The sequence below is a fragment of the Netta rufina genome, assembly GCF_964035555.1.
Source record: "Netta rufina genome assembly, chromosome: Z".
In the NCBI taxonomy this organism is placed as follows: Eukaryota; Metazoa; Chordata; class Aves; order Anseriformes; family Anatidae; genus Netta; species Netta rufina.
Window position 1 is genome coordinate 39,393,623 of NC_140126.1, and position 13,732 is coordinate 39,407,354.

The 13,732-nt window shown below is 38.2% G+C and overlaps 1 protein-coding gene across 1 annotated transcript in view; it reads left to right on the forward strand.

Moving 5' to 3' along the window:
* NTRK2 (neurotrophic receptor tyrosine kinase 2) overlaps positions 1–13,732 on the forward strand; it is a gene marked incomplete at its 3' end in the record, with an annotated part of 169,987 nt that overhangs the window by 17,273 nt on the left and 138,982 nt on the right. Inside the window, exons 3-7 of the mRNA XM_084304803.1 lie at positions 35–167; positions 1,723–2,022; positions 7,019–7,051; positions 11,621–11,721; positions 13,219–13,318. Coding sequence (XP_084160929.1) covers positions 35–167; positions 1,723–2,022; positions 7,019–7,051; positions 11,621–11,721; positions 13,219–13,318 — 667 coding nt within the window. The remainder of the gene's footprint in view (positions 1–34; positions 168–1,722; positions 2,023–7,018; positions 7,052–11,620; positions 11,722–13,218; positions 13,319–13,732) is intronic.

Sequence of the window (13,732 nt, forward strand, 5' to 3'; positions counted from 1 at the left end):
CAGCTGACACGTATGTTTTTCTGATCATTTGTAGAGTGACACAAGTAAGAATCCTGCTTCGCTAACCATAAAGAATGTCTCATCCATGGACAGCGGGCTGTGGATTTCATGTGTTGCAGAGAACATTGTGGGAGAGGACCAAGCCTCTGCTGAGCTCACGGTATTCTGTACGTACACAGGCCTCCATGCAGCTCATGAGGCCAAACTGCATTAGTTACAGCTATTTTGGGTACAAATATTTTGAGGGTGCACGGGTTGCAGAAACAGAAACACCTTTTAAGCAAGTGAACTATCTACTGCTGTTAATAATAGGAATAGCTCAATCAGCAGTTGTTGAATTTATCTTCTGCTCTGAGTTCTGTAAAAAATACTTTTCCAAATGCTTTATCTTCCAGTTAGACCAACCTATAAGCAACGGTCTGAGAGCCAAAGTACTCAGTGGCACCGTCAGTGTGGGAAGGTTTGTAATGGTGTGCATATATGTACACACTATCTTAGGAATTCAGAAGTGTGAATGCATCAAAAGGGTCAGAGAGTTAATTATAAAGAGGCTACAAATATTAAAGGTTTTATTATCTAAATCAACAACTGGTTTGTTCCAAAAATAACACACTTGCAACATTTGTACTGCCAGATGTAAATTTATTTGTCATAGCTTTGAATAATGTACTTATTTGTCAGGGCCAAGGAAAGGGGAAGGGACATGTAGTATGGAGACAGTGCCTTCTAAGATTCCAGCCTGAATTCATTTTGTGTGAACAACGCAGCATGTTTTCACAAGTTGCAGTCCTCTGTTCAACTGAAGATGGGAACAGAACGCTTTGTAGATGGCAAACTTTTTTCAGCATGTGCTCATGACAGAGAAAACTAGAAAAAACACTATAGATGTACTTCAAATGGTTTGTAGGTTGAAATTGGATATGTAATAGCTATGGGAAGGAACATAAACTAGAAATGTTTGAACAGTGTAAATGAGATTCTGAGCTTGGCACTGTTATGAGTGATAAAAGGGAGTGTAACTAGATGAAATTGGATGCAGTTAAGAATAAATATCAAGGAAAATTTCCCAATAGTGAAATAATGGGCAAGGTGTTGGAATAGTCTCCTGAGGGAAACAGAACAAGTCTGTGAACTTGAGGCATTTAGCAGTTTTGAACAAATAATGAGAAAATGTATAGTAGAAAATGGTCCTTCTCTGTCAGAAGAATCCAGGGAATGAAGTCATCTGTTCTGGCTTTGATTCTGTGAAGAAAATCATCTGAAAGTTTGGATTCCTGGCTGAGGATATTTCCAGTACTGCTTGCTTTGGGCCAACTTTTAAATATTTTCAATACTGTTCTGTTCTTTCAGCACTCCTCTGCACCATTTTTTCAGCTAAAAGTAAAAAGTAAAGCTAAAATCACTCTCTCTCCCTTCTCAGTGATTCAGTAACTGAACTTCCCACACCTTGCAGGGTGTGGGATTTAAGTGGTGTTCAGTCTTCGTCTGAAACTGGTTTGTTTTGTTTCTTTCTGAATAGTGGCTTAATTTCAGTTGTGAATGTAGTACCCAAGGCAGAGCCAGTGAGTGTACTGCGTGAGTGTCCTGCAAATAGGTATAATTCCTACAAGTAACATGCTTTTGCACTTTTGAATGAAAAATACTTCCCTGATAACTTGAAGGGCTGGGGAAAATGGCTTGTTCAGGATATTCTGATGTTCTTCACTCTTTTTTCCAATATAGTTGCACCAAATATCACATTTATTGAATCTCCAACCCCGGACCACCACTGGTGTATTCCATTCACTGTGAAAGGGAACCCTAAGCCCACATTGCAGTGGTTCTATGAAGGGGCTATACTGAATGAGTCTGAATACATCTGTACTAAAATACATGTTATCAATCAAAGTGAATACCATGGCTGCCTTCAGCTGGACAACCCTACACACCTGAATAATGGTGCTTATACCTTACTGGCAAAGAATGAGTATGGAGAAGATGAAAAACGGGTTGATGCTCATTTCATGTCAGTGCCTGGAGATGGTGAGTATAATTTACTTTTTTTTTTTTTCAGTGTTAGTTGTTACAAATTGATGGGATTGTGGAGACAATGCTCCTGGCCAGCTCAACAGTTTTTCAGAAAAAATTTTATACGCTTTTTTTTTTTTTTTTTTTCTGTCCTCTGAATAAGTGTCATCAAAATCAGGTTTAAAATATTGCTTTCCTTTAACATTTTCTTCTTGTTTATTGCTTCTCAAGGCAGGCCATGCTACTGCTCTCTAAATCCTTCCTTTAGGTAATCGTTCTCATGTCCGCTAAGGCAAGTGAAAGGTGGCTGCATCTGAAATGTTTCCTCAAGCCTCAGTTCTGATTGGGAAAGCAAAGAGTGCCTGTTCAATTACTCCACAGGTTTCCTATACTATGTGTGAATGCAGCTAGGTAGTGTATCCAAGGACACGGGGATGCCTTCATTAGAACCTAGTGCCTTGTGGCAAAATCAGTGATGCAGTCCAGTGAGTCGATGATAATACCTTGTCTAGGACACCAGAGGGAGCTGGAGAGAAAACAGGTAATCCAGAGGTAGGGTGGTCAAAGTCTAAGGCCCTCTCAGGCATTCTGATGTCCAATTCCCATTCATTTCAGCTGATGTTGGGAATCTACATGCCTAGGAATATCCATGTTCAAGATAGTTGCTGTTAAATATCTGCATCTTCTACTCCAGAGGCTCTGCCTCAGCCATTCTCAGCCATATGAGAGCAGACTCAAGGTTGACTAACGCAGTGAACTGCAGGGACTCCTGTCAGTGACTGATGTTCACTGTGGTGTGGTAGTTCCCCATATCTTCAAAACTATACGTGAAGTGACTGTAAGGGTAAGAAGGCTTATATGCAAGTATATTGTTTTATGTGGAAAAACCTCTGAGTGCACCTTGCACAGCAAGAGTGGAAATACAGACATGTTTTGGTGCAAATAATTGCACAATTGTATTTGAAATTATAAGCATATATCTACGTTTGTTTTTTTAATCACAGGATATAAAAAGCCTTTTTTCTGAAAGAGCAATGTGCATTGCCAATGCTATCTAAGAGACAAAAAAAAAAAAAAAAAAAAAAAAAAAAAAAAAAAAAGCAAGCGACTATTTAAATTCTCCCTCCTGCATTGCAGGCTAGAGACAGTAAAAATATGGTCTCTATTTAACATTTGCTCCTAACAGCTCAGTCTCCTATAGGGAGTAAGACGGCAGGTCTTTCTCTTTCCCACACTTAGAAAAAAAAGGTGAAGAGCTGATACAGCCAGGCTGTATTTACTCCTGCTGTCCTTAGCACTCCTCTCCTCTTTCTTCTCTGCAGTTCTTCCTTAAATAGACTCATTACAGGAACAAGCCATGATTTCAGATACTGGCATCCTCTGATACTGTGTTATAGCAGCTCAGCAATACAGTTCACCTTGTCCATGCAATGGAAGCTCTGCTACACTCTAGCTATTTAATATGAACCTGGCTTCATTTTCTCAGCAGAGTAACAATTTCCCTAATACATTTATAAGATTTTATCATTTTTTGTCTTTGATCCAAATTCCTCTTTCTGTTCTGTTTTTCTTTTACTCTTTTTGCCTTTACACTGAAAATTTTCCAGTTGTGGCCTTGTAAATCACTAAACAGAACAGAAGGCATCCTCCAAATAAGAAAGACAATGTTATTATTTGCTCTATTATTTTTAAATACATAAGGAATTTAGGTCTCATTTGTGCTGTATTCTTTAAGCATTTCCGAAGCTCTGTGGTGGATTAAGCTTCACAAAAACAGTATGGAGGAAACAGGACTACATACAGGCTGCATCGGTTCATGCATAGATGGCACCAAACCAGTCTTAAAAATTAACAACAGGGGAAATTGCTTATCTAGTTAGTCTTCTCAGTGTTGTTCTTATTAGTGGAGCTTTTTCCTATAAGAATCATGGCACTGAGCTTTAGACTATTTCACAACATTTTTTTCTCTTCCTCTGAAGGTGACATAAAAACAAATGTTAAAAAAACAAAACAAACAAACAAACAAACAAAACAGAACAGATTCCTCCATTATTATTATTATTATTATTATTGCTATTACTATTACTGTTACTATTAATATTACTATTTAGTATTATAATTTAAAACAGTGTTAGGATTCTTCTAAACACCTACATGTAAAAGACTTCTTCAGTGCTGTCTTTATTGTGTAGTTTCTTCTTTTGGCCCACATATTGTACAATGAAGCATAAAGATCAAGGTCCACACCCTGATATTATGTTCATTTCCATGCCTTCATAACTGAATTAAATACCTGTCCTGATGTTTCATGGGGTGGGGTATCCTCACTAGGCTTTGAACTGATTCTCTGGTTATTACATCACTTATGAGCAAATGCACTGAATGTAAAAAAACAAAACAAAACAAAAAAAGTATATGTATATATATATAAGCCCTCACCCATAAGTTATACGTCTATCTAAATTACAACTAAGCCTGAACCATGTTCTGTCATCAGCAGAGTAATACTTACTTTCAAAGTTGCATCAAACATGATGATGAAGACAGAATTTGTGCTAAGTTATTCTCAACTTCCAGCAAGCTTCTTGTAGATATTTCTTTGCAGACACAAATGAGAGGAAAACATATTTGGATTGAGTTAATGGTATCATTGATAGCATCATAAAATAAAAGTCTCTTTTAGATGTTAAAGTCTAGAAGAAGAAATTTCAGATTCTGTGAGGTAGATTTTAAACTAGTTTTAATCTGCTGAAATTCTTGAATTCCAGTAAAGCTGTTCCGGCTGATGATAATATGCTTATTTGAGTTTACACTACAACAAACACTAGGCAAGAAACATGCAAGTTACATTCTGGGAGCTGTTCCCAAAGTTGATCCAAAACAACTAATGAGTGCTGGAGAGATTTTTACCAATAATAATTAAGTAAGCTCTGTCATCTACCAGACCTGTACTCTAAAATTCAGCTGAAGGAATTCAAGTCACACAGTGTATTGCAAAAGTAAAAGAAAATGTTAAATATGCTTTAAAAGTAGTATCTTGTTAATGTGGCATAACAACATGGGTCTGTTTTGAAAAATTATGTTTTTGGATTGAGTCTTTTGCTGCTGCTGCTTTATTTTGGAAATGTCAACTTTATAAAGAAAGAAGCAAGCAAATCAAGTTGATGTACTTTATAAAGATGAGTGAATAGGATAAGATTCTTAGTAGTTTATTTACACAGCAACCTGTTCTAACAGGGACCAAAACAACTACACTGCTCTTTGTTTGCCTTAAAAAATAATTGCATGTAAACATGTAAAATTACTGTGGTGAAGTTTGATGTTAAAATAGCTTCAAGTGATGTTTTGGTGATTGAGTAGATATGCTTTTATGAAGACAATTCTAAATAGAAATTTGGGTTTGGTCCAAATTTTGAAAACCTGATTTTTACCACTTTATTTGAAGTGAAGTATTTAGATGTGCAAAAGGTATTTGACTGGAGTCAATGACTTCCTGACAGGAATTAAGGGTTAAACTAGTTTGATGACTTTAGCCCATTCCAGTAAATAGTAACAAAAATGTTGCCATGTTATCAGGAAATAAAGGCCTGGGAGTTTTGCTGACGTTATTTTTGCTTCAGATTACAGAAAGTAAATTTGAAAAATCATCTTTCATCTGATGGATGTTTTATAGTGGAAAAACTGAATCCATGAATGTTTATGCATTGGAAACCCTGGTCAGAAGTTGCTTGAGGACAGGCAGTAGTAGTACAGGCTGTTTTCACTTGTTACTTATTTCCGCAGATTGACAATTTCCATGGGGTCTATTAACCTATATCTCTGGATACTAGAATATCTTCAAATGCATTTAAAAGCAAACCTAATTATCTGCTGCCATTCTGCAGATAGTTTGCAACTCTTTGTTTCATATTTTCAGCACAGATTCTCAAGCTGTTGACATAAGCAGAAACAACTGTGTTCTGGTCATACTTGTCAGTGGCTTTATTCCAATATAATGCCACTGGTGTGTAATTACTACACAGCACTAGACTTATGCTTTTTGAAGTTTAATTTATCTTTAAAGGTTTTAACTATCTGCTAATTTTATTTCCAAAACAACAAAAAGAAAGGGTAGATATAAGGAAAAGATAGTTAGGAGCCTACTAGATAAACTATGCTATGCTATAAACACATTATAAACCAAGATGAATGAGTATGTTGAAATATAATGCCTGGTATCATTCAGGGTGTGTATAGTCTAATGTCATGCTAATTTCAGTGGGCGTTCCGTGCATTACACTCACATATGTGCTCAGCCTTATGTATGTGTGATAATTAGAAAAAGCTGCAAATTGGAACTAGTAAAATTTAGAAAAGTGTAGACTGGATGTGTCCATTTGCCTCTGTAAAGGCTGGCTTATAGGAGACTCTTTTGGTACAAAGAACTCTGTGGTTCATCTGTGCAGCTGCTTTCTTGGAAGCATCCTTTCACAGAGTGAATGAGATTGGACTGTGTAGGTCAATATATACTTCTATACCTCTAGCCCTTAACTTGACAGCTCACAGTGTTGTAGCTGTAAACCACTTTGCTCTTGCAGTGCTTAAATTGCAAAAATTTTTGTCCAGGTAAAAGTCACTGATGATAACTCCCACTGAAGTCTGCTTAAGGTCAAGGTGAATTTATCATTGATTCTCAACAAGAATAGTTATTGTTGCACTTTTTTCAGATACACATTAACAGCAGAGAGTACATGAAACCAAGTGCTAACTTGGGATAGCTGTAAAATAAGTGGAAATGTAATCTGATTAACAGGTAGTGTATATTGATGTTGCTTTGTGTTTGTGTAGGTACTGATAAATGCTATTACAAATAACATGTCAACCCTTAAAAAAATCCTAAAGAAAGTCTTATTCTTTCAGTACTTTCAGTATTTACAATCTATTTACAAAGGCTTTTTCTTTCTTTCTTTCTTTCTTTTTTTTTTTTCTTTTTTTTTCTTTTTTTTTTTTTTTTTATTTTCTCCATGTACAGGTAGTGGCCCAATTGTGGATCCAGACGTTTATGGTATATATTTGATTTTCTTTTTCTTTTCTTTTAATGATAGAAATGAAGGAACTCAAACCACTAAAAGATTGAATGTCAGGCTCAATTAAACTGAATGGCACATGTTACAATACAATTCTAAAGGTACTTTGTGTTGTTGGTTCTTCTCCTGCCTTATACTATTTAAGATCGGTAAGGGCAATGTGATGCTTTCCTTACCCTGCTGTTTTTGATTCACATTAGGAGAGGCATAAATCCACTCCTATGAATGGTTGCAATTGGTTCTGTGGGATGACAGTAGTCTGATGTAACTCACAGGCATGAGATTTTGTGAACCTTTCAGAGGCTTTTTTTGGAGGAAAGGAAGTTCATGAGTTCTCCTTATATAACGTAATTTATTTTTTCAGGAATGTTTTCATACTTGTTTAGTTTCCAAAAATGTACCCCTAAATCCCAGTTAGAAATGAGGTTGGTACACATAAGTTTTCCTGTAGGCAATTTATTTTTCTCTGTCCTCTCATTTGTACCTTACCTTAATCTCTCTTACATAAGCAAAGCATCAGCTCAGTGATATCTGAGTGAGTGCCAGAAGATTTGATGACATGGTGTTCACATTAGTTTTTAGTTAGACAAAATATTTTAGGCTGCACCTAGTAGAAGCCAGCATGCACTAGAATAGACGCTATTAACAGCAAAACAACCAGCTAGTTTTACGTAGTACTTCTGGTGAGCATGAAAAGTCCATCCTAACCGACATACCCCAATACCCTTTAGGCTCCAGCAGAAGCTTGAACCTTTGGAGTACTTTCATTTGGGTGAAATGGCCCATAAGTCAAGTTTTCTTTAAGCTGATTTAAATGTTATTGCTTTGATTCCATTCCATGTCATTAAACTTTAGCAAATGTGCAATAGAAGCATCATTTTGGCTTTAAGTGCTTAGAAATACTAAAGCACAGCTTCCCCTCCCTCTCTTTTCAAATTATTACTTTTAAGGGGGATGGAGGTTGCAGAAGGTGATGATGGTTTGCACAATTTCTTAATTCTATTGTATTGTATAAGCATATATACATATGTACATGAAGCTTTTGATTCTGAGCTGTTTGCCAAGATCCTGGTGCATGTGTATGGCTTTAACCATGTGAGCGCTGTGCTTCAAGTGACTTTGGTATGTTCTGTGGAACTGTGTGCACAAAGTTGTGCAAGTGAATCACAACCAGCAAGATCTCATCCTGATGGAAGCAGTATTCCTTGTTATTTCTGGCTTTTCTTCCTATTTTTTGAAATTGCTGCCTTTGATCTTTGCTTCAGTGACTCAGTGCTTGCTTTGAGAAACACTTTCCAGAGTGTTTCCCTAAATTATTCCAAATTCACAAGTCCAGTTGGTGAGATGAATATATGAGACAGGCTGGAAAGCAGAGAAGCTCTTTCACTTCTGTGTAAAACCACAGCCTGCACAGCTGAAAGGGGGACCCTCTGGGATTAGCTCCCCCTGGAGACCCAGCCTTTTCCACGACTCCTTTTCAGACCACTTGATCTCTGTGCTAATGTTTACCCGCAACTCAGATATGTTGAAGGGAGGTTTAAAGGCGACCCACTCCCCAGCTGTCCCTTGGGTCTTGACCCTTCTGTGTCTTGCACTCCCTGTGAGGTGGTTTCCAAAGGCTTCCCATTAAGTGTTTTAAAAATACTGTGGGAAACAGAAGAACTGGGGAGGCAGCAGAAGTCTGCATGATGTTATGTTCATTGGGGGGGCTCCCTGCACGTGGAGCCTCACCTGCTCTTGGCATGCTCACTGGTCCCTCGTGACTGAAAAAGGCAAGGAGGAGAGGCCGGTGTGGTCCTGTGCAGGAATTACTGGTGGAGACAGAGCAACCTGCCCAGGGTTGTGCAGGAAACCAAATGCAGAGCCAGATTCCTTGGCTGCTAGTTCATGTTTCCATGCCACCCTGCTTCTTCTAATGTGGTCATGAACATGACAGAGATATCGTGTCCTGTAGCACTTAGCCCCCAGGAGGACTGTGCACAATGATGCCCCAGCGTTTATTGCGGTGCTCTCATCTGTATCCCCGCTGCTTTGCACCTTGTTTTTAAAGCAGCTGCAGGATACTATCCAGCTCAAGATGTGCTTTACCTCAACTGGCACAGCTGTAGGTAACTGCATAAGGTGCTAGGCATCAGGGAATCTGGCCCTGAAGCAATACAAGTCCCAGATAGTGTGAGTCAAGAGGCGTGACCCTGTCTGTATCAGAATGCTATGTGTCTATAGCATGATTGCATAATAAAGTGAACAAGAATTTGTTTAATTCAGAATTGCCTGGTTTTGGCTGGATGGCTGTTGTGCATGTTTTCCTTGCCTGGCTTACCCATTTCAAGAGGCTTTGAAAATCTGGCGCTCATTCAAATGTAAATGTTTCACAGTTATACGGTGGGAAATGGCAATGCAACACCAATGTACCGAAGTGACCTACTTTTTCTCTTGCCCATTTTAATATAAAACTGCATTCAGAGGACTCACAAGCCAGACATTAAATACTCTGCATAGTTCTCAGTCCTTCAGGGTATGCTTCCTAGTAGCTTAGTACAGATGTGGATGTAAACAGAATTGCAAAGAACAACTGCTTTTGCTCTCCACTATTTACAGGTAAATTTAAGAGAAAAAAAAAATCCCTCTAGAAACTTTGTACTACAGAGAGCAATAAAGGTTCTCAATATGTTTTGTTTATTGGTCTTATAAAGCTACTGTAAATAGGGTTGGTCAAAACTCTCAGTGAGTGTTTAGTGAAGGTAACTGTAAAGGAAACCCAGTCTTGTAGGCTGAGATACTTGTTATAAACTGGGTTCTGCACTAGTGAAGAGCTTATGTGCTGCTTACAAATGAACAAGTTTCTTCTTTTGCTCTGGTAAAACCTGTAGTCAGAGTATTGGCTGGTCTGCACAGCACTCTGCCTCAGTGTCCAGGCTGGTTGTGCAGGTGAATCATTTGGGTAGCTTTTATGCTGCCTGGAGTAAGGAATGCTGTTTGCTTTTCATTACTATTTTGACCTAGCTGCATAGGAAGCTATAGGTATAGAGATACAAAGCTGAGTTGGAGAGTTCAAATGGTAAAAGACCAGGAAATTAAATTTTGTTTCCCACGAAAGCTCTGTATGTATTTTGGCTTGAAAAAAAATCCTGTCCTTCGGCATGTGTAGTATAGAGCCAGAACAGAGCTGATTAGACAACCTGACTGTACACTGGTGGCAGAGGTAGCTGTGTGGGTTCATATACCAAAAATCTCCAGCCTGCTGAGTGGTTTGCAAAAGAAAATGTGTTTGTGCATGCATGAAGATCAAAAACCTGGTGCAGCTTGTTGCTAGCGTTGCCAGCTGAGCTCTCCAAAATGGCCTTGGGAGCTAGAGAAGGTGAATTCTACCAAGGTGCAGCCTTCCCTCCCTCCCTCCCTCCCCTTTCTAAGTAGCAAGGGTTAGTGCCTCTGTGGTTAGCAAGAGCTATGCCTTTGCATTTTGCTTTTTCATATTTATGGCTACAGTTTCATCTGTAGGCTTATGGCATTGTTTTTAATCAAAATGTGCAAAGAAATACAGGATTAATTGCTAATTTAAATTACAATGCTAGAGGTGCATGAGTAATAGATGCAGTTATTACCCTTATTTGTTTCTTTGATCTGCACACATTACAGTCATAAAATTGAAACATTATGTATATTTTCAGATGTAATCATAAAATACATTCAGTTTTTATTTTAATGTATGTATCTCTAAGTTCATATGCATAGTATTTAATTCTTTTTATCTCATTTGAATAAATTTGACAAAAAAAATCATGGACTGTAAATATGTTTCATTTTAAAATAATTATAAATAATTAAAGCCCGTTCATTCTTTTGATGGAGTAGTCCCAGATTCACCCTGTAGACTGGTCAGTAGGATTATTTTGATAAATCAAATTTCTTCAGACTATCTCAGGCATGTTACTTTTTAAAGTTTTACCTTTATGACCTTGTCATGCTAAACTTTAACTCCTATGCACACAAAAGTATTTCAAAATTATTTTCAAACTAAGAAAAACAGCGATTTCACATTTTAGAGTAATAAGCCGGATAAAAAGCCATATGCTAAATTCACCTCAGCTAAACAAAAGTCCCCAAGCTATTTTCTAAGACAGTCCTATATTTGGCTGAATATAAGGCTAGAGAAGTTCAGTGTAGAGGGCAGTCTTTCATTTTTAATGGGAAGTCAGAAACACATAAAAATAGCTTTATGGATGGAGTTCTTATTAACTCTAGGTTTTCCAATAGACAGAGAGATTATGGTGTAGATTGATTCTCTGTTAAGCTGCAGAGAGAAGCAGCTTCTGTTGTCAAGTCTCTCAGTCACAACACATTTGTTTAAAATTACCTGTCACAGAGATCCCCCACCTAGTGTACCAAGTACAACAGCAATTATGTGCTGTTTTCAAAGAGTCTCAAGAGGTGTTGCTGACCTTACTGTGCTACAGAGCAGAAATAATAAGACAACCGTTTCCCTTCTGAGGTTACGAAATTATAAAAGCAATCTTTTTTTTTTTTTTTTCTTTTTTTTTTTTTCTAAGAGTATGAAACCACGCCTAATGATCTTGGAGACACCACAAATAACAGTAATCAAATCACTTCTACGGATGTTTCCAACAAAGAGAATGAAGATAGCATCACTGTAAGTATATACATTGTTTCCTGATCTGTAATCTTGGCAGACTTTCTGACTATGCAACTAATGAAACTGCAGAGATTGTAATGGGACCCTAAGCTACTAGAACACTGGAGCTATTACCACGTTGTGATCAAAACAGGGAAAAAAAAAGGGAAAAATTAGAGCAATGTACCCGACTCCTACCCTTCCATTGTCCCATTTTTTGAAAGAGAGAATCCCTTCTCAGATCAAGTAAAATATCTACTTAATTGGTTTTGTGTTTTTCTGAACAACTAACTGTAATTTTTTAGGCCAAGACTCTGTTTCTAATTTTAGGCAAGGAGAGCAACTCTTTATTTACAAAACAAAGGCATCCAAGGTAATTTAAAGATTGTTTGAATTCCAGTCCTGAAGTCAGCTGCTCCTAACAGAGAGGCTGTGTTGTAACAAACTTTCAGACTCTTTACCTATGCTTCTAAAACGTGTTTTTGTCTAGTGCTTTGATCATGTGCAGGAGAACTTCAGCATAGGTAGCTAAACTGGTGGGTCTCCTCCTTTGCTGCCTTGCTTCTCACGCTGAGCTGAATTGCTGGAAACTGGCATTGAGTGGCTAGCCTGGTTAATATTGCTGCCCCCCAGCTTCAGTGCCCTGGCACAGCAGCAGGCAATGCATGCAGGGCATTATGAACACAGGCTGAGAGCTAGGGAGGAGAGGGAAAGAAGGCATTCAGGAAGCATTCCTCTGTGGGGGAGGAATCAGAGGAAACCCGACCAGCGTCTCCTTCCAGTGTTGATGGCTGGGGGGTGAGAAGTCCTGAGAGGGCAGTGGGTGGGTTCCTAAAGCTCCTGTCTTGTCCTGTTCCTGTCTATTAAATGCCGTAACACTGACAAGCCTCCAGTCCCCCATCTCGAGGATCCCAGCCACTCTTATCTTCCCTGATAACAGAATAATTGAATGGCTGAGGATGAAAGGGACCTCTGGAAATTTTCAGCTCCTCTTCCCCACCTGACTCAAAGTGGGGTCGGCTAAATCAAGGCAAGTTTCACAGGGCTGTGTCCAGTCTGGTTTTTAGTATCTCCAGGGATGGAGGCTCCACAGCTACTCTGGGCAACCTGTGCCAGTGTCTGACAACCCTCACAGTAAAAAAGTTTTTTCTGATGCACTTTCCTTACATGCTTTCCTGTAACATGCCACTCTGTTGGAAGGGAAAGAGGAGATGTACATTCCCTCTCTGCCTTGAACATGTAGGATGTTGAAATGTGATTCTCAGAGGTGTCTGCACCTCTGTTCTCTGTAGGATAGAAGGAAGGAAGAAACTTCAAGAAGTGGCTGTTTTCACTACTCTTTGATCTGGGTGCAAATGTTTCCTGGTTGAAATGAATTTCTTTACGGAACTGATTTAATCTGAATTAAATGTCTCATTTAATGTTTTTAATTTATTTAATGTTATCTTAAATGTTTTATTGGAAAACAGATAATGAGAACAATATAAACGCATCTATTTGTGTACTCTTTTTTAGGTGTATGTTGTGGTGGGAATTGCAGCACTGGTGTGCACTGGCTTAGTAATAATGCTTATTATTCTGAAGTTTGGAAGACACTCTAAGTTTGGAATGAAAGGTAAGCAGGGTTGCTTTTTATGTCTTAAATATGTCATGATTTTTGCGGGTTGAACAAACTTCTACATTAGGCTTCTGCACCAAGAGCATTTCAGATAACCAGATAAAGAGCCATCACAGTTAGTGTTTCATTTATTCATCAGGTAAGTAAGGGCAGAGACAAATGTAGATGGGAATACAGAATTTTGGATTAAGTTCTTCTGTGCGTCTGTTTTTTTTTTTTCTCTGATGACAAATCCAATTTCTTTCCCTCCTGCTTGCACAGCCCCGTGGGACACGTCCTGGAGTAAAATACTCCCTGAGTGTAGTGTGTTGTTCAGTATAGGGTGAAATAAGATAGGAACTTAAAATTTATTTTGATATGAATTAGATTACAAATATTTGATGAGAATCTATGCTGTACATCAGAGGTACT